Source organism: Maylandia zebra, linkage group LG7, assembly GCF_041146795.1.
Source record: "Maylandia zebra isolate NMK-2024a linkage group LG7, Mzebra_GT3a, whole genome shotgun sequence".
NCBI classification, from domain to species: Eukaryota; Metazoa; Chordata; class Actinopteri; order Cichliformes; family Cichlidae; genus Maylandia; species Maylandia zebra.
In genome coordinates, this window is record NC_135173.1 from 57,283,436 (window position 1) to 57,305,622 (window position 22,187).

The 22,187-nt window shown below is 38.6% G+C and overlaps 1 protein-coding gene across 3 annotated transcripts in view; it reads left to right on the top strand.

The window, feature by feature from the left end:
- The window catches only part of clip1b (CAP-GLY domain containing linker protein 1b), a 48,473-nt gene that overhangs the window by 16,512 nt on the left and 9,774 nt on the right, over positions 1-22,187 (top strand). For all 3 annotated transcript variants that reach the window (XM_004566932.3, XM_004566930.3, XM_004566934.3), the window contains 6 exons: positions 550-607; positions 691-788; positions 2,228-2,302; positions 10,854-10,960; positions 17,489-17,534; positions 17,713-17,756. In XM_004566932.3, coding sequence (XP_004566989.2) covers positions 550-607; positions 691-788; positions 2,228-2,302; positions 10,854-10,960; positions 17,489-17,534; positions 17,713-17,756 — 428 coding nt within the window. The remainder of the gene's footprint in view (positions 1-549; positions 608-690; positions 789-2,227; positions 2,303-10,853; positions 10,961-17,488; positions 17,535-17,712; positions 17,757-22,187) is intronic.

Below are 22,187 nucleotides of genomic sequence, written 5' to 3' on the forward strand. Positions count from 1 at the left end.
ATGTTCCATATGGAGCAAGCATGAGGAACACATGGAAATAATTGTGCTGTATAATAAAAGAAAGAAATCCTCAGTAACTGTTGCTGTATTGATGTACAGGGCTATTTACTTTGAGAATTAACTCTAAGTAAATATGCAAGTGGATATTTTGGCAATTGTGCCAAAAATCAAGAAACATGAATCAATCACAAAAATAAAAGTTAAAATTATTATAGTAATGTTTTGGTCTGAATTGTCACAATAATGTTACAGAGTCAGTCGTTTTGCTATTATCACTGACAGAAAAGCAAGAACATGAGTTGTGCTTAAACGCTTCAGCACATCTTCTAAATGAAGTGCAATGTTTGTGCGGGTGGTTCGTGGAGCTGTAGCTTCGTCTTATTTAATCACTCTGTGTTTTTGTTTGTGAGGATCGTTGAGAGCAGAATTTCATCCAACAACCTTGTATGCTTTCTGGAGCCAGTCATTATTCCCTGGTTAGCTCAAGGTTCAAGAATGCTGCTGTTTGAGTGATTAGCTCGTGGTCAAGCTGATGCCTCTCCGTTTCAGAGAGAAAAACTTGAGACAGCTGAGGAGGAGAACAGGAAAGCAGCAAAGACAATGCAAGGTAAACATATCTGCTGTATATCTGCTACCTTTATTCTCATTTCAGTGAGTGATTTGTTAAAGCTGCTATCTCTTTTCTGTTAGGATTGGAGCAGATTGTGGAGCGTTCAACGAAAGACTACCAGACCCTGAAGGAGGAGAATCATTCCAGGGAGAAAGAGCTGAGAGCCCAGCTGACACAGGTAGGTGTGCACATGTACAAAATACACTTATTCAAGAGGTTCAGTTTGACGTTACTCACTTTTGATTTTCATTAATATTTTTTTTTATTTTTTTTTACTGTATTACATTTACATTTACATCTGTTCATTTGACTGTAAAAGGCCATACCCACAATCCAAACATTTGTCCTAACACCGTACAAAAAAAAAGAAATATTTAGAGTAATTTCATAGTAATTCTCTAGAAAGAAAAGTTGGCAAGATATTAACCCTAATTTGATACAAATTACTGATAAGTAAAACGGTTCATTTAACAATTTATTGTGACTGATTATCTTGGTAATTTGGGCATTTTAATTGAATTTATGAGTGAAATTGTACATCTTGTAATTTCTTATAATTTTATTGCCATGAATTTTTTTTGTGTGTGTGTGTGTCTGGTGTGTTTGTTGTGTTTGGGAACAATAAAGTTACCGTTGACTATTCACAGTATTATTTCCATACATTTTGAGAGGAATTACAGTTGCTGCTTTTTTTAGAGAGATAGTTTTAAAGAGCTATCTGTTATTGTTAAATTAAGGCACACTACGCATGTGGCCGATCTCTAGCCACATATACTGTATAAAACGCAATTAGGTGGAATAACAACGCCCATATAGGCAACAATATTCAAGATGGTGGGGCAACATGGCGGCTTCCGCAACGTGGCGCCTGCTCCAGATTATGAAACAGTGCTACAACAATTCCTATAGAAGACTTTTGTTCCTTTACTACTTTTACATTCCCAGTGGTCTCTTTTTCAGATTTTTTTTTTTTTTTAACACATCAAACATGGTGGGAGAAAATGTATAAATGCAGCAATGAAAAATTGAAAAACTAGACAGTTTTTCCTGCTAATGAATATCTGCTGAATGCATGTAGTCTTTTTTTCTACTGCTTTTGTTTCTGAAAGTAGACCGGACAGTTTGCAGTTCTTTTTTGCCTAAAGCCACAGCTTTCATACTTCTGTTCATGCTTCAAGAAACCCATTAGAGATTAATGTAAGGGTGAAACAGTAGGAGAATCTTGAGGCTGACTTTCCTTTTTTAGCCAACATCCTTAATGAGTTCTAATCGCTCTGTTCTATTAATAGAGTACTGTTTTTGAGTGCTAATATGACTCTGTTTGACTCTGTACTTAGTTTTTTTAAAAGTGGTTTGTTTAGTTATCCAAAACAGAAACAAGACTCAGGGAAGGTGTATGCATTAACTCTACAGTGACTAAATCTACCACAGTGTGTGAGGCGCACTCTACCTGGTAGCTTTTTTTAACCCAAAGTGTCATTTAGTGAATAATTAATGAAAAAATTTGTATGTGAACGTTTTTATATATCCAGAGGGAAAATAGGCTTGTTGTTAAACATGTGCATTTCTTTCTGTACTATAACATACATCTCATACTGGCTGCATTATATTTTCCAGGCCACTGAAAAGTCAGAGAGGTTGGCCTTTTCGCTGGAGCAGTTGACCCTTGACAATAGGACACTGGAGACACAGGTGAGCAGAGGGCTTTCATTGGACATATGTGGGATGATGTTTATCACCTGTGGATACTGTGGATACACACTGCTGGTTTTACAAGTTCTATTCTATCCCTTGGTCTTGTTATCTTCTCTTTCACCAGTGTTAGCTGTTAGCTGAGCCCTGCCTCCCTGATAGTTACTGCACTTGCTATTCTACTTTGTGTGCACTGATCAGAGTTTACAGAAGTTCAAGCTGTTTCAAACCAAAGCAGTTTCTTATTTTGAGCCATTGATTGTGTCACCCGACATGATGACTGTCTCTAACAGATGTTCTTGGCTGCAGCTAATCAATCAGTTGAAAATATTTTCTATAGCTGTCTTTATGTTATTTTTTTATTTTTTATGAAAATGCAAAAATGTTGCATATAGGCTTGATGCTGACAAGATCGAGGCGACAACAACGTTTCCCAAAATAGCTTGTAAAAGCATTGCCAAATATATTTTAAAGTAATGTGTTTCCTCTTCAACATTTAACGGATTCCTCTATTAATAGACTAACACCGTTTGGCTGTTGAAACAATATCTCACATTAGCATTTATGCTCCAGCAACTCCAGCAATTGACTGAGCTTATGCTCAGTCAATTGCTTGAGCATAAGCCTTTTGTAGGGCAGATCAGAGCTGCTTAACTATATCTTGTGCTGCGTTCCATTTGAAGTGGGAAGTCAGAAATCCTACCTTTTAGTTTAAATCAACTGGAATGCCCCCTTGAATTGTGCTTCTCACTTAAAAAGTGGGAGAAGCCTCACCAACCCCAACTTTGTAACATAGGAGTAGTTCATGTAAACATGAGCAAAACTGTGTTAAACAGTGTGCCCTCCGGATCTAATTTTTTTATTATTATTATTATTATTATTATTTACACTTTTTAAAAAATTATTTACCCTTTATTTTAGTTTTCATAATAATTAATTATATGTCCAAATTGAAATGAAATACCAGTAATTCTTCATGAATCTAAGGATTTAATTAATTTTAATCTGTAGTCTCTGGCAGGTGGATGGCATTTATAACCAGTAATGAACAGTCAGAGCTACACCAGCATCTAAGCATTGGTTCTTTGTGGCTGCTGTTTGTTGCATGAAATTAAAATAGCAAAAACTATCAACTATGACACAGTGGATGTGTTAGTTGTAAACAGGAATTCCTTTAATTATTGAATTATGCATTAGAGCAGCAAACACTATTTAATCCATCTCTGACCCTTTGCTGTTGGTATTGTACAGTTTCAGTGTCACATGCTTGTGTTCTACTTCATGTCGCCACAACCCCGTGAAAGAACTTGCACATGCACATCAGTTCAGCTTCTGTAGCCTGCAGGGTTTTTGTTACATATTCACATCAACATTCCCACACCGACCGCATGTGATTGGGCCAGTCATCGTATTTAATCAGCCACCCATGAAATACTACAGTCCATCCCTCTTGTTGTATTTCCTCCTTCTATGCCTTCCTGTGTTTGCGACTTGCACTTTCAGCTGTAACTTTATATTTTTGTTATCTTATACTCAGCAGCTCTACTCCGTTTGCACTCCACATGCAGAGGATCATTCACTGCATGGCTCTTGCTCAAATAATGCATGTTCATCTTTGCTATTTGTCAGCTTGCCTGTGGGCTCCAGATGGCGAATCTCCTCACTACAAAAGAAATGCACAGGAGATTAGAGTAGGAAATGAAAAATGAACATAAACATGCTTTATGTTTGACATAAACTATATAATTTATTGGCCCAGCATTTTTCCTACACACTTTGATCAGCACTGCAGCTGTACTCTCCCACTGTTTTACAGAGAAGTACTGAAGGAATTTGAACACAGCTTCCTTTCTATACCGTTTGTTACTTGATGAATTCATGGATAATTAAAATACCATCCTATTGGTGTAAGCAGAAAAAGAGACACTTAAATTAACATTATAAGAACATGATTACATATATAATCAAAGTTGTATGTGCATACTGATGACAAGCAAGTTATGGCTTGTTTCTAAACCCCTGTTACTCCAGTGGCAAGTTTATATACTTGAGTCAACTTAAACTGAGTATATAATATAACACCAGCTTGACATGATTTAAGTCATCTATGACCCCTGCCTAATCTCCATTTTTTTCTGTCCTCTCTCCCACTCTTTCTCTATCGGATGTCTGCTCTCACTTTCTCTCTGATTCTCTAAAGAGGGTTTCATGGTCCAGGAGAGGTAGCATGTTTGCTCTCCACTTAGCTATATTTAACTAAAGCTAAGCTAAACAGCAACACTAGATATGAAAAAACACTTAAACTAAAATAAAAATAAAAAACTGGCAATTGAAAAAGACAAAAAATAACCGAAATATCGTGTGCTTATGAAATTTCCAGTTTTTGTCTTTGTCAGTGTGCTTAAATGTGAAGATAGCAGGTTGCTGCAGATAATTATTGTGACTGAAATATCGGCACTACATGAAGTTTTATGTTTGTATTATAATACCTATAATAAGTCTTGCAAAAATACCACCCACATTATAATAATTGAAAAGCTAAAACTAAGACTTAAACATAAAACTACAATGTTTCTGCTAATCATTCATTAGCAAGTTTAAATTGACAATTCAGTGTGTTATTCTACCATTGAGACATGGTGAGCTTTGGAAATGGATACATATTTTTAGCTAAGGTCCATTTGGTGTCAGTTGTCTCTAAAAGGACGAAGGATCCCTAATAATTTAATAAATATACAAATTACATTTCTACATAGATTTAACTACGTAATATTTTCTATTTTAATATGTTGTACATAATATTTTATGCAGTTTTCGTAAAATATTTTTTGTTAGTCATTCTAAAGGTTAAAATAGAATTTTACCTTGTTGGTTATTTATGTAGTAAATGTTAGTCATTTTGAAGTTACATAATTAGAACTGTGAGCACTCAAAATAAGCACCTCCTGCACAGTTCAACTCCTCTTTGTGTAAATTATTTAAGCTTTCATCAATGACGTTTTAATTCAGTATAAATGTTACATTTTGGATGCTTTCTTTCTGTTTGCCAGCACTGCTGAATAGTAGCATGTATCAAATTCACGTGTGTATATTTTAATTCCAAATTTTTTGGTAGCTGCAGGAGGGAGAAATCTGACTTTGTGCACTAAAACTAACACTCACGTGATCAAGCAATTATTCAGCAGAGATGCTCTTACGTCTAGCTCTCTTCTCCACTCACCCATGATGCTGTAGGTAGTGATGTAACACTGCACATGTCAGAGTGAGCTGCTGTGTGAGCGTGTGTGTGTGTGTGTGTGATGGCAACATTACATCAGTATGCATCAGTATAAACAACTGACTTGAGATCAGTCTCTTTTGTGTTTTGTGTTGTGTCCAAGTTATTATAGTTTTTTTTTTTCATTAATATCTTCATTGAATTAATTCCTACTCTGAGCATTCTAATATGTATACAGAGATGAAAAGTAAGGAAAAAGAAAAAAGGGGCTGACTGCAGATCATCTTAATGTGCAGTTCTCTAATTAAGCATGTTATTTTTCGTTCAGCTGCCTAACAAATTTAAAAGCACCAAATTAAAATCACAAGAGGCTTTTTATAGACAGATCCTCAGGAACACAACACAGAGGTCTTATCACTTTAGATTACTTATGAAAGAGTCCCAAATATTCTGAAAGAGTAGCATTACCTGTTTTTGCGTTTGTGCTGATATGCTGTGTTTGGTCTTCATTGAGTATGTTACTGTGCATTATGACCAACTTCATGGACATCTTCATTTTAGACTTGTCTGTGTTGCAGACGTCTTGGGGTTTGTTCAGTTGCAGCTTTGAAAACCTAATCTGTGCTGTCATGTGTGAGAGAAGAGCCTTTTTCCTGGGAACACTTTGGGAAAAAAGACATACTAACCTTTTGTTATCAGTTTTAACATTTAACATGCTTTATGAGACCTGTAGAGTCTGAGATGTTGCAGTTTCTCTGAATATTACAGTCTGACCTTTGAATACATTTTTTTAGGATGTCCACTCTTAGAAAGATCAAGATCACGGGTGATGTCTTTCCTTCTTGGCATTGTGTTAACACATGGACTAAGTGCTTCAGTCCAGCAAACTACCAAAGCTCATACTCATCCCGCTCTTGCTGATGATCAGTTAGTTTATTTGATTAGCAGCACCCGATTGTTACTTACCCTTTGAATTCCTATGGAAACAGTAAGGATCTACTTCAGCTTTGTTTTAAGACCTTCTAAGGAGCAGATGCTGTTTTTATTATAACCTGAAAAACTTGAAATAGGGCATACTTTCTTTTCCACATGACTGTACATAGCATACATTAGGGGTGGGGGGAAAAAATCGATACTGTGTAGTATCGTGATATTTTGTTTGCTAATAATGTATCGATACAGGGACAGCAGAAATCGATATTTTGTTACAAACAATTTGCTCTGACTTCAGAGTATGTTGATCAGCTCCTTTTTCTGAGCAAGAATCCTGACATTCCTTCACTGTCCAAATGTGTTTAACTTTTTTTTTGGCAGCAATAAACATGACAGTTTACTTATTTTAATTTAAGACATGTTTTATTTTAATTAAGTTTAAAACTTTTTTTATGTAATGTAAAATTATATTTTGTTTTAATTTACTTTCAAAGTCTTCAGTTGCTGAATGGGCTGCATAGTTTTCATAAATTGCATAGTTCAGAATAGCTATAATTGTACCAGATGGTTGCATTCAGTTAAGTTGGACTAGACTGTAATACAAACCGTTCAGTTTGTCAACAATAAAGCTGACTGAAATGAGAGAAAGACTGAGTGTGAGACTTTGATATTAGATAAAATGAATATTGATAAAGTTCACCTTTATGTACAGAATCTGAATATCGCAAAATATTTTAAAAAATTGCAATAATATCGTATCGTGCGTTAAGTATTGTGATAATATCGTATCGTGAGTTGTATAGTGATTCCCACCTCTAGCATACATTGTTACATTTGAAAGGAAAATGGTGTGGCACACGGTCCCGTAAAGACTAAAGAGTACTGTAAATAACAGGGTTGGAGCAGATCTGCCTTTTAAACAGCATGACTCCATTTCTAAATTACCCTGGCCTCTCTGTCTGCATTGTGTTCTGTAAAATATAGATTCATACTGGCACATTATAGACGACATGAAACAATAATTCTGATATTTTTGCCGTGTGCCATTATAGACAAATACCCACATAGCAGACAGGTCTGGCATAGATGGCACTGTTTTTGTAATGGCATGCCATATCTGGCCCGATTGTGGTGTGGTTTATGTGGCCCAGGCTCATAGAAAACAGGTCTTCCCTAGATACAGCATCAATTGGCACTTCTGACTAACTGGTGTCATGGTAGGGTGTAGGTCAACCAGATGTGGGCCAGGTCTGGCAATGATGGCACTATTTATGTTCCTGTTTTCCTGTTTTAGTTAGAAGACCCAAATGCCACGTTGCAATACTATACTGCTATGGTAGCCAGTGTTTCAAATGCTGGTTTGACAGGTTTGTGAGTGTACACTTTGTCCAAAACCTAGTGAGGGTTTACTCATGTTTACCACTTGGTGGCTGTAGCTCAGGAGGTAAAGCAGGTCACCTACTGATCGGAATGCTAGTGGTTCGATACCTGGTTCCTCCAGTCTGCATGTAAAGAGTGTGAATGTGTATGAATGTAGTTAGGAAGCACTCGGTTTAGAGAAAGTGTGTGATTGGGTGAATGTGGCATGTTGTATAGAGCACCTGGAGTAATCCGGGAGAGTAGAAAAGCGCTACATAAGAATCAGTCCATTCACTGTCTGAACAGAGTTTCGTCATGTTACTTTTGTGCTATTATGTTCCGGCACATTGTTGTTATTACATGGCTTGATTGAGGTACACATTAGGCTGACATCTGGGGCCAGAGCTGAAACTGTTCTGGGCCAGCACAGGACCAGCAGTGTGTCTGCAACTGGCCTTGTGCTGGACCATGTATGGGCCACATCTGGCAAACCAGATGTGGGCCACCAAAGGGCCGTCATTTTTTGTGGTATGTGGGCAATGTGTAAGCACATTGTGTGGGCCAGATCCGGGCCATACCAATTTTGCTATGTGGGTAATATTTAGGTCCGGCCATAAAGACAAATACACCACATTTAAGTAAAGTGCAGTAATTTCCTAACTTAGTACATGGAAAGAACATCTTCATTTCAAATAAACTGTTTTACCATTTAAACCGTAACGTGTAATAACCTAACATAAGTATTTCTAATAATAAAAATAATTCTACATGTAGATGCATTTCTTTTCTATTAGCTGGTTCCTAAAGCTGACAACTAAAACTATGGACTGATTGATCTAGAATCAGGCATTGCTGTATAGACATTAACTGGTCATGTGGATAATGATTAGCTGCAGCCCTAGTTAGATTTCCAGAGTATCCATGCTATAACACATCACTAAACGAGTGCAGGAGCCTAAAGTATGAAGGCATGTCTGGTAGAATGTACATTACATGTTGTTGCAGTCTCCAACTGAGGGTTCAATCTGAGATGCTGAAATTCACCAATGAATGAATGGTCAAAATTCTCATGCGTGTGTGTGCATGTGGTGTGCACAAACCAGATTGTGAGCTGCAGAAAGGTGGGGGGGAGTCTGAGGAGGAGCTTATTTAGGCTTACATAATGGAAGTGCTAACCTAACCTGACTCTGTGTGTGTGAGAGAGAGTTGTACAGGCAACACGCTCTCCATTTCTCTCTCTCAGTCGTGCACAGCAGGGTATGAGAGCTGATGGTTTATTGATGCCTAGCGGCTTGTGTTGGTGTATGCATTTTATAGACAGAGTGAGAGGGGAGGCATTGTCACAACACTGCTGTCGTTTAGCGAGGGAACGCATCTGAAATCCAGCAGTGGTAAGCTGTGTAGGTATGGACATAGCTGCTCTGCATCAGGGTTACTCCAACAACCTCTATTCGCCTCACTACCAGGTAGGATCATTCGTTAGATTTATTTATTTATTTATTTTTAGCACATCAAACTGAGAGGAAAACCTTCAGTGCTGCAGTCATTTTCTAATACAGTAGTATCTCTTGGTCATTGTAAGCAGGTGAATGATCCTTGCCTGTGCCTGTAACCTATTGGATAATTCTGTATTTTGTGCTTGTTTGTGTGTCTTCATGTGTTTATGCATTCAATTTGGACATTATCATAATAGAATTAAAAAAAACTCTGAAGCTCAGCTGCAGTTAATATCACAATGTGTAAATGTGCAAATGGAAACATGCTCTAAAAGGCTAGCATGAGGTTTTTATAATGTATTTATTTTCTTTTTTGTTTCAGCAAAAACATAGACTTCAAAGTCATACTCGTTAATTAATTATTGACTGGCGCTGTTCTAAAGCAGCTGATATCACAGCGCTGTATGTGTCCGAGAAGCGCTTTGAAGCTTCAGGAGTGATTTCAGATGTGTTTGGAATCTCTGCCATGTGACTCAAATGGGAAACAAAAAAGTTTTCTTGCAGTGAAGTTGAAGGAATAGATCTTTCTGGGGCTTTTATTTTTAGTTCCAGCTCATGCTGCTGTCTGCTTGCCTCTTTGGTCTGCTGGTGTATTTTAGGTATTACCTCTGGTCTCACTCTTAGTGACCCAGATATTCTTTTTTTCTTACTGCAGTTTTCTTGAATGCAAACCAAGGAATGCAACGATCATTTAGAACAAGATGTTGAATATATCTGTGTGTTTTGTAGAGCTCAAAAATGTTGCTGGAATTTAAATAAGGGAGAGAAGGAGAGAATTAAACCATAGACACTCATGTGTGTGGTCACTGACTTAAAGCTTTGGGGATTATCCCAGCCAGTAAATACCTTGATAATTGATTAGATGGGGATTCAGATAAATTGACAGTCACTATTTTCAGCTTCTGTGCTTTATGGACTGTTTTTCACCTTTGCTTTCATTTTTTTGTGAAAGAAAGATCATAAACATGTCTTTAGTAGGACAGGGATTTCTGTTGATATATGGACGAATGAGAAGTGGAGTTTTATATTGTTAACTGACTGTTACATACGCAATGTTATGAAGAAATCCAAAATTAATTATCCAAAATTAAGGTTTTTTTGTTTTTTTTCTTGCTTCATTCTCTTGGTATTGAATTCTGACTTTCCTTTTCCTGTTTAAGGTAACTTCTTTGTTTGAGCTATTTATGCATAGCATTTACACAGGTAGGCCAAACACTCATATCCCTCACTAGTGATAAAAAGCCTGAAATGAGACATTTCACACTGAAGTAATGAGGTAGAAGAACAAAACCAAACTCTTTAAAATTGCAGAGCATCACTGTTAGAACAAAAACTCCTTTGAGTAATTGCAGCTTTAATTACAGCCAAGATGAAATAAGCATAAATACTCCAGACGGGATCCAAAAATCACTGACCAGCACACAATTGCAATATTTGTTTGTTTCCTCTAGAGAAATAATAATAAGGATCAGGTGTAATCTTGTATACCTGTAGTCCCTGTGTCTTTCTCACCCTCTTTCCTTTCTTCCATCTTGCTCCTCTTCAGCTTGAGGCTTTGAAACAGCAGAACTCCAAATATCAGGAAGAGCTCAGTCTGTCAAAAGAGGGGAGCAGCTCAGAAAACCAGCGTATTGGCGTCCTCTGCAAGGAAATGTGAGTACTCATGATAACTAATGTGTTTTTTCCTGCCTCTTGCCTCCCGTAAAGGTGACCCCCAGCCAGCCAGTTCATTAGTTTGGAGCTGCTAAATTTGTCCTGGGGGCCAAATGTTCATTAAAAATCCAGTCTGCATTTTCAAGCTCTAATTCCGCTCAGTAAGGACTGTGTGAGAATGTGGCTTGACAGTTGTTAGTTGTTACCTTAATGGGTCAAAAATACTTTTATTTTTATAGCTGAAATGTCAAATGTGCTGTTGAATTGGCAACATGTGTAACTCTCTAGAGAGATGCTTCCACTTGTAAATATGCTCTAAATTGTTGTGGAAAGTACAATTAGTCAGAGCATGCTGTTGTGTGATAATGGATGTGGAGGACAATGTACAATACTGTTTAGAAACACAGCAAAGAAAGCCCATTTGCGTAGTACTCCTATTAAACATTCCTGAATCATGACACCTGACTGGAAATTTAGATTGAGTGTGCATTCATTATTCAGGTTTGAGATCCTTAACTGTACAATCCACGTTATGGTTTTTACATTTCTGGATGTATATGTTTGCAATGTTTTTGACAGTGTGTCTTCACAGATGCTTAAAAAGTCTGAGAGCCATTTATGCAAAATTAAGGCCTTAACTATACTTAAAAATGTCACAAAATGTGATCCTGAAATATCTTGATTGAATCTGCAGTTTTGTCGACACAGTAATCTCACATGTCAACTTTTGGCTGCTTGCTCATTTACATCAGGTCTTCACAGCAGGTAGCTCCGCATGTTTGATTCGGCAGATGTTTTATGACAGCTGCCTTTTCTGATGGGATTTACATCGTCTCCTGGGATTGAACTGATTGAACATGGAAATAATAATCAACCCCTTCTTCCAAAAATAGTAGAGAAGCTGTATGTGTGAAAATAGTGAATCATGAACCTTAGCCACATGATCCTTATATCTTGACTTTTCTCTGCTCAAGTTCATTTAAAACATTATCTGAATTAAAATTGGACATTTTTTTTACAGCGTGTTATCTACATTATTAATTCCTTCTATGTGTTTGGTGTTGACATGTAGATGTGGAAAGTCTTTCATTTGCACTGACTCAGCAGTATATCTTTGGTTGTAAGCTGAAACATGGTGCTTTTGATTCAGGATAAAAGTATTCTCTCTTCTTATGGCATATTTTTTCTTCTTTTCTTTTCTGTTTTTTTGTTTCTGGTGAAGTTCCAGTCTGCCGCTGAGCTCTATTTATAGAGCTTGCGTTTCTGTCAAGCTGTCAAGTACCTCTGTGTACATGTGTAAATATGTAGTGTCCATGCGTGTGTTTTTGGAGCCTTTACATCATCCTGCCACACGTCCCCTTGAGTCATCAGAACCCTTAAATTGCAGAGCTCCACATGGATTTAACTGGCTGGATTATAGTCATCAATATGTAGCATGTAGAGGCAGCAAATGGAGATGAAAAATGTCAACAAATGACATCAGTGACAGTGTAACGGTTCCAGTCTCCTCAAGCACAATTTTGTCTTTTTTTCTGCCTTTGCCTAAATAATTGAAAATAAAAGCTCTCTAAATGGATGACTCATGTTACAGTCTTATATTGTTGTTTTACATTTTCTTTCCCTCCACCTCCACCCCGCCTTGTCCCAACAATGTTTTCCGCCATCCTTTTTGAGGCACGTCCTTCCTCACTCTGCTCCTGTTATGTAATCCCTCCTCTCCTCCTAGGACCGCCTGGCTCCGACAAGGCTATTTCTCTTGTTGTGACATCAGCATGTGTGTGTGTGTGTGTGTGTGTGTGTGTGTGTGTGTGTGTGTGTGTGTGTGTGTGTGTGTGTGTGTGTGTGTGTGTGTGTGTGTGTGTGTGTGTGTGTGTGTGTGAGAGAGAAAGAGAGAGACGGCAAGAGAGAGGGTTTTCAGGCTTGTACGGAAACAAGGTGGCTTTGTGCTATGAAAGAACAGCTGTAAACATTGTAGCTCACATACGTGTCATGATTGTGTTATTTTGGTGCTGCTGTAATTTTATCTTTGAAGGCCAAAAATATTGTTCATTAACTTCATTTGGTTTGGATATTTTTTTATGCTTTCATTTCTTTCACTTTTTCTTTTACTGTTAAAACGGTCACACAGGGGGTGTTAAGATAGAGAACTCAGCTGTAGGCCACCTGCGTAATGGAAGAGTGCAGAAAATTGGATTTGCAGTATAAATAAACAGTTCAGATGATGTTTATATTTATCACAGCTGTGGGATTCATGAAAGCGAGAGATGATTGTCTGAAATCAGCATCAAAATTAGCTTTGCGAAGAAAGTATTCAGTCATAGTCTTGTTTGAAATAACACTCTTGACAGCAAGCAGACACACTACATGAGACATGTCACTTATTTTTCAGGCTGTTCTTTCTTGTAAATAGATGGCTCATTATGTGAGAATATGTATGTCTTCAGAGTGTACTTCTGTATGTCTTTACACTAAGAGAAAGAATACACTTATGGGGGCATTTTTTTTCAGGTTTTAGGCAAGTATGCAGCCGTTTTAATGATCCAGTCCAGTTGAGATCAAATTGTGCTTTATGTGGAATATGAATTAAAGTGATCATGCATTTAAATAATCATCTATTTCCTGCAGTGTGAAGGCAGCAAAAGATATTTAGATCTGTAAGCAGGGTCTGTCCGTCTTTTATCTAAAGCAGGAGTGGTAAACTCATTTTACATCATGCCCTATTTTTTACTATCTAAAAAAAATGTATTGTAGAATTAGAATTTAGAAATATAATTTAGAATAGATATTCTATTGTTAACAATGACAAAAAAAACAGTTTGCTGTTATTCAACTGCTAACCTGCTGATATTTAGCAGGTGAAATGTCGACATTTTCCTCATCTCATTTAATTATTTTAGCATGTTAAAATGAATAATTAGTACCTAACACAAAGCACAACTGGAACTGAGACGAGAGGTTTGTGATGTCCTCTGAACACAGAATATGCAAAAAGAACTGCACAGTGGAGCGCACTGTTGTGTTAGAGTGCAGGATGCTATAGAGGCATGGGGAATGTAATTATACTGCAGACAGCTAAATATTTCACCCAGATGGTGCTGTGATTGGGCTATTAGTCACACATAGCTTCAGAGTTTTAACTTTGACACAAATCCTAAGAATGACCTACATGGGGCTAAACTCATTTTCCTGAACAAATCATTTAGTTCCGGCATCCAAAAATATCCAGATTCATAAATTCCCTGACAACACTGTCTATGCTGCTGTCTTTTTTATATACAGTAGTCAAATAGTGTAGTGTAGGTAGGTTAGTTGTAAAGCACTACAGTATATAAACTACTCCTTTTAAAATAGGACTGTGTCATGAGTGAATGTAGGCAGCAGACACAGAACAACACGTGTCTTTCTTAGTGATGAGAGCTAATATGTAGATTAGCTCATCACGTTTCACTACTTTAAGATTTAGGATTGTTGTGCAAAATGTTTGACTTTTTTGGTTATATTTTCAGAAACTACTAAACTAATAAATGTCAGAGATCAGTTTCATCACAATCATGGCTGTATGAAAATTGTCTGTATATACAGCATATAATGTACACTGACAATCTCACATTCAGTTTACACTGAAGTCAGGTCAGTGGTCAGTGGCCATTGCTCTTGGCACAGAGGGTTGTTCATTTTAGTTGTAGCCTGATCTCTTTATATCAGAGAATATCTTAACATAGATTATGTACATTTTAGAAAATGACGTCACGGTGGTGGTTCATCCTTTATACTGTCAATATCTTGAACTGTGCCTCCCATAAGAGATTTCGGAGACCGAAGAAGTCACTTGGATGAGCGACGAAACGTTTCTCTCACTGAAAATCGTACATCTAGATGAACAGAATCAACCTTTTGGGATTTACTTACCTGGATAATTGAGCATACATCAAAACATCTTAAACTGTGGTGGCCCTCTACCTCCCTATATTTGTACTGCTAACTTCATGACCATTAATATGTTAAAGCCTCACCCAGGCCCAGAGAGCTAGGTTCGTGAAAGAGCTTCTGAAAATTTTCTGTGCTGCTTTTGTGGGAGGGGCAAACAGCACTCTCTGATCGTCCCTGCTCAGACATCACAGACATAGAAATAGCTTTTCTAAAGTCTGAGAATGGTTTCCAAATATAAATCCATCGTGTTTTGAAACAATCCATTTGAAGTAATGGTTAACTTTTTTTTTTAAGATCCACTGAGCATTTTTACAGATATCTCTTATTTAGTGACAGTTATAGACATGAACTGAAAGTTCAGAATTCTAATTCAGAAATAGGAAAATAACAATTGTTCAAATATCACAGCTGGGTAGAAAAGCTGAGTCCATGAGCAAGTTGAGTTTTCATAGTTAGCTCAGACATGTCTGAATAACAGCTGGACACTGCTGTAGAGATTTTTGTAATCAGTAAAGAATAGAAGAAATAAGTTAGTGAGGTGTTTACACAAACTGCACATAACCACAGTTCCTGTAGTGGAGGCCAGTGTGTTCTTAGGGACATACTTTTTTGGTTTCTCAGCACGACCAATGAAAGACTGCACTGAAGTTTGTAGAAAAGAAGATGGCCTGAATATGATGTAATACTTAAGCTCTTTGTAGCTGTTTCTACACATTAACTCCAGCCCTGAACTTTTCTATGGTTTACAATGGGTTATCTTCTCAAAATTTTGGCTCACTCAGTATCTGGAAATTTCAAATAGTAATCAGCTACAACTGTCTGTGTTGTTAATTGTTAACAATCCAAACTGGTGAGTCATACAGTTGTTATGATGGAAGGTGTTGAATTTGACTTCTAGCATATAATCAGCTTTTAGCAATTTCACATTGGCTTTATTATTTTCAGGTCAAGATCCATCAGTAAGATCCATCAGTGGCTTTGCACTTTAGTGTACTTTCACATTAGCCTCAGAATCAAGCCTGTTGCCTCTGGTTGATGCCATATGTAGCTCTCAATCACCATTTGGGTTGGCTGCTTGGTCAGTGCATCTCCTGTAGAGAGATGCGATTTAATGGGAGAACATGTACAGCTTATAAAACAAACAGCAATATGAATGTCTCCTAATAACCCCTGTGTGCTTTTATTTACTTCAGATGTTGTGTGATCATATTATAGTCTTTAGATTAGGGAGTATCAGCTGGCAAGGACATCTTTGAGAGTTGAAGGGAACTAATGGGTGCTCAACATGAACATTTCATCATTGAAATTAGGGGTGCAACGATACACAAAATTCACGGTTCGGTTCGATACTTTGGTGTCACGGTTCGATATTTCGATACAAAAAATGTTCATGCTTTTTTAATTTGTCATTTATTAAAATTATAAATATATATTTTAACTCAAAAGTACAGTTTTTATATTTAATGTTGCTGAAACAACAAAGTAATAAAAAAAATAAATCTCTCTGATCGAGAAATCACTCATCTTTGGAAAAGAGAGTTTATTACAGAGAAATGGCTCTTTCCAAAATAAAAGCTATACTATAAGCTTCTTCTGGGCTATATTCTCAGCAGCATATTAAACATATCAGGTCCCCATAAGGAGAATCATGTGCTAACGGCTGTCTAAATGACTCGGGTAAAGTTTGTAGCATGCGTGCTTGTTGTTTTTGTCTACTTCCACTTGTCTTTGCACTAGGATGATGTCGGTGTAAATGTGCAGTCATATTCATTGTGTTCCCACTAGTGCTGTCAGCGTTAATCTGAAATGACGTTAACGCCACAACACGGCAAATCTCCGTTAACGAGCTACCGTGAATCGCCCCGTGCGTGGGGCTGGATGGCGTCAACACATTAACGAGCTGACTGTGCTAACGCAGTAGTTCCCACCCATGTAATTGAGCATTGCGTGGCACATCCGACATACTGTTTTACTTTTGTCCATGACGCGCTTACCTTCAGGGTCATACTTCACATGAAGACCAAAATAGTTCCAAAGGCCAGATCTGAATGAGGGTGGGGGAGGTTCAATTTGCCATGTTAGCTTCTGTCTTGCTAGCTTGCGCTGCGCTTAGTGGATCTGCACTCGACAGTGCAGCCTAGGCGGAGTAGTCAAACGCAGATCCACTGAGCTCTCAACACAGACAGCATCGTCAGAAGAAAAGTTGATAAAATAAATTAAAAATTTTGTATTGTTCGATACATATGCGTACCGAACCGAAAGCACTGTATCGAACGGTTCAATATCGATACGAGTATCGTTGCAACCCTAATTGAAATGTATTCATCATTTACAAAAATAGCCTCTAATATATTTGTTGTGTATATCAGTAATGATTCTTGTAGCAGTACAAAGTCATTAAGCATTAGAATATTTAGCCAGATGTGTATTGGATATGCTTACTTGGGTTTGTATAGGTGAGATGTTAACAGATGCGAATATCTGGGAATCACCAGATTTAAGCATATAGCAGTGTTGGTGACACAGACATCACTGGGACCCGACTACACTGCCTTTAGTGCAGCCCTCAAATGTGTGAATTGTCTTTTCTTTCCCTAGTGAGGAGCTGAAGCTGGCATCCCACAAGTCTCAGCATCCTGATGAGGTATTGACCTTTTTAACTTTCTTATTATGTAAATGCTTTTCCTTTATCCTGTTAGAGATCAGGGTTTTGGCCTAATGAGGTTTTATCTCCTGCTGTGACTAAATTGTTGAAGCTAAGACGGGTTTAGATTCTATTTAAATACTTCTATATTTTGTCTGTGTGTGTGTTTACGCCTCAGCACAACGAGGATCACAGCTGTCAGCAGCCAGACATGAAGACCAGGTTAGATACTATGAAATATGTTCTTCAAATTTTGAATGTTGATTTTCTGACTTTTTAATATATTTTCCTGTTTAGTTTTTAAACATTGAACATAGAATGTTATAGTGTTCGTCACTGTATCTCTCAGTAATTCCTCTGCTGATGCATCTAAAACTAATGTAACAACCTATAAAAGACTACAGCCAACATCAATAATGATGTCATATCTTTCATTTTTTAGCAAATAACCATTTAACTCATTTTTAAAAAGTGAAAAATTAGTTGTTTCCCAAAGATGAGGGGCAGCACCAAATTCCTCTATAACATAAATAATCATTAATTGATATGAATATGTATGAAAGTATGACTCATGCAACCCTACTTTAGTAGAGTTCAAGAATACAATGAACTCAATGTGAAAATGAACACACTTGGTCCCCTTTAACTCTTCAACTATAAACTAGCACAACACAGTAGCTATAACAACAAAGCAGCTAAACAAAGATACACACAAAGCCATCAAAACAACACTAAACAGCTTCTGAAGTCATTATCAGGAATGACCAGAAATAAAACCACAGTATTATAATGTTTTCGTTCCTTAAGTGCTGGTTGATTATTCAAATATTGACATCAGGAGATTGATTCCTTTGGAGATTTGGAGGGTAGCTTTAATGTGACGTGGTTCCTCTAATGGGACTCCCTTCTGTACTTACACACATCCCTCTGTTGACTGCTGGACTGTTTTTTCTTATCAGAGATGAGCCAGCGTTACATCTGTATTGTAGTCCTGGTAACAGAGCTGATGAAGAGCTAAAGTGTGAAACTTGGTGTGAAAGTCTGTAGATAAAAATCAAAAGCTCTCTGGTGGTGATTTGCTGGTTTGTTGCTGAAGGTTTAATTAAAGACTGGGAAAAAAGAAGAGATTGTAACCAAGTAACTTGCTGACTAACTGATTGTTGGCTCCAGCTTCCTACTCGGTCAACAGCTATGAGTGCAGGATTGATCTCTGATCATCAGGATATAAGAGGCTGTGTGACCAATGTCATTTTTGCACATCTGGATGTTTTCTTCAGAAAACAACTAGCTTTAAGAAGTTTTTATCAGAGTCAACTGGTAATTTTATACTTGCAGTTTTTATGTCCTGTTCACCACTTAAAATTGAGATTATTAGAGATTAGTTTTAAAAAGTGCTTCAAATAACTCCCCACATAACTGAGAGGAGAGGTTTTAAGATTACTCCTGAGGAGACAGACTTGCATCTAGAAAGACTTGATTGCTATCTATTTGAGAGACTCACTATGAACAAAGTCCTCTTCCAGTCATTATCTTTCATATTAATGTTCTGGTCAAACGACCAGGGGCAGCATAATGCTGGGATCCTTGGCACTGTGCCTCACAGCAAAAATGCCCTGGGTTTGAAATAACCACCCAGTTTGGCTGTCAAGTGGCGTATGGACGATCTACATGTGACTGCATGGGTTCTCTCCAGGTGCTCAGTACAAAAACATGCACATGAACTCGTCGTAAACGGCCCTAGGTGTGAAAGGTTGTCTATGTATCTGCATTAGTCCAGTGAGGAACCTGGTGATCTGTCCAGGGTGTAACATCCCTTTGGTCCCATGAAAACTAGTCATTGAGGGCTAGCAGGAGGGACTATGCGCTTACCTGCTGCTCCTTGGCAGGTAGCTCCATGCCCTCCTGGGTTTTAATTGCACCTTAGAACACATATGCATCAACACTACAATGAGCGGGTGGAGGGAGGTTTGGAGTCTTCTCCCACCCCCATTCTCTGCGGCCTGCTGGAGCGGGAGGGCTAGTAGGAGGAGTTGGCCGTCCGACTGCGGTCTGGGGTGTGGGGCCTCCCTGCTGCTGCGGAGTCGGGGTGGTCTGCCTCTCCCCACCGCAGGGAAAAGGGTAACACCACCTGGGTCTGGGTGCAATTCCCCCCTCCAGGGGCAAGGGTACCTAGACCCGGTTTGTAGAGTACGCTTGGGGAGTGTGATTGTGTGTACAGCGTCTCTTTATGTCTGTCTCCACGTTGGTTGAGTGTGGAGTGAGTGCATATGAGAGCATGAGGGTGGGAATGGATGTTTGTGTCTGTGTGTGCCCGTATGTCTGTGTCTATATGTCAGGTTGGGTATCAGACGCCACCTCTCTGGGGACACCTCAGGCCCTCCAAGGTTTGGAGGCCTATCTCCACCCACCACCACTTCCCCTGCCGGTGGCGGACTCCCTCAGGTGTCGGTGTGTTGGTGGTTCTTTGTATCTGGGGGTGGGCGTCCGGGTACACACCGGCTCACTCCTTGGCGGCCGCTTGTCGGGGCCTGGGGCCTGGGGCTCGCTCGGGCCCCTTTGGAGGTGGGGTGCCCCCGGCCTCTCGGCCTGGGGCTCGGTCACTCAGGCACAGCTGGGGGCCGGCGGAGCTCACGGGCGCGTCACTGCAACTCCCCCTGACTTCTGCTCCGCGGCTGCTGGGCGAGCCCTCATCTGGGACTCTCCTCAGCTCTTACTGGAACAGTGGCGCGGCTGCCCCTCTGTTGGTCTTCCATGGTCTCTTGTATTCTGGGGGCCTCTGGATGTCTGGAGTTTTGATCTCCTCCATACCCACTTCACACCCTGGAGGACGGGGCTGTGGCCCCCCCACACTCCCTAGCAGATCATTACATGGAGAAACCTTTGGAATGCAAGCATGCTGATCCACACAGGTATGCACACATGGGTATTCACAGACGCGGACTAAAGCTTTCTTGGCTGCTGCCTCAAAGCACACTGTGCGCTGTCTATCTTGCGTGCTGCACAATATCGTTTATTATTTAGTAAATATTGATATCTATGACTAGCTAGTTTATTGTGATGGTGCTTTGTTTTCTCTATTATTATGTTGCTCTTTGTTGTTTGCTGTCTCCTCTGTTTGTTTTTTTTGTTTGTTTGTTTTTTTCTCCATACAGGTGACCCAGGAGTTCTTTTTTTTTTCTCTCTCTCTTCCCCCCCCTTCTCACCGTCTCTTCTCCCCTTTGGTTTTCTTTCTTTCTCTCCCCCTCTTTCTCTCATTCATTCCCCCTGTCCTATTTATTTAAAAAAAAAAAAAAAAAGAAAAAAAAAAAGACAAAGGATGAACTGAAGCTCTGCCATCACGTAATGTCGCATACTGCTGTTTCTGATGTCATTTATAAAAAAAAAAAAAAAAAAAAAAAAAAAAACTAGGATAGGCTCCAACCAACCCTGAAGTGGATAAACCGTTAAGAAAATGGAAGGATTGTACAGCATAGAGTATAAAAAATAAATAAATGGACAAAGATATGACTATTACAAAAGCAGAAGAGCAACCTCTGAATCTTTCAAATCATAAGACATAAGGGCACTCTTTGTTTAAATAAAAAAAGAAACTCAACTGAATATCTTTGGATATTAGACTTATAGTCAGGTAAACCAAGCAATATAAATATGTCACTTTGGGATTTAGTTCCAGGCCACGTTGCATTAGTACTGTGTTTTTTCTTTTAGTATTCCCAGATTTGCTCTTAGTTGGATAACATTTGATTTTTTTAAAATGTAATTTTAGTTCCTTCATCTATTTACTGTGACGCTGTTTGGTCTTATTTTAAGCCTTGTCTAAGTCTTGAAACAAAAGAAGCTGTGAATATCACTTCTGTGGCCCTGTGCCAGTCATAAACATCCCACCACTTAATGGAGACCAGTGACTTAAGTTCCGAGTGAAAGGCACAGTCTAACATCAAAGACAAATATGTGGTGTAAGATCAGAGTGAGGAGCAGAGTGAAGTGAAGTCAAAAAGATGTAAGATGAACTGGCAGCTCTGCAGTTTTGGCTCGAGGGGAATGGCAAGGTTGCATACAATTAGAGCAGAAATAATAGATGTGGCGGGAGAGAGTGTTTTAAAGTAAACATTAAGAGACATGAGAGATGATTCAGTAAAACAAACTGCTCTCCTTCTCTTTGGTTTGTCAAGACTGCTGGAACGGATATGTTGCCGGAGTGTCAGCTGGTTGCTACTATTCTGTTGTAAGTGTTTTTTGGCAATCGGTGATAAAATCTGCTAAAATACAGCTAAGATGATTATTCAGGTGCTACAGCTTTCAGACTCTGAAAGCCCCAGTTTATATGGGAAATATTAAAGTTCATGACAGCACGATTACTACACTTGTTCGGAGGGGTTGCCAGAAGAAAGCTTCTCTCTATAAAGAGAGCTTTGCAAAGTTGCATATGAACAAACTGCAAAACTTCTGGAACAATGTCCTTTGGACAAATGTGAGCATAGTCAAGCCAAGTCAAGTCATTTTTATCTATATGTCACATTTTTCAAACAACAGAAGTTGAACCAGTGCTTTACTGATACACTTATTTGCCAGGGCTCCAAGTACTAAGTTCTAAAACTGGTAAAAACAATTACAAAACACAGACCTCACAGGGCAACATGACAAGGATAATAA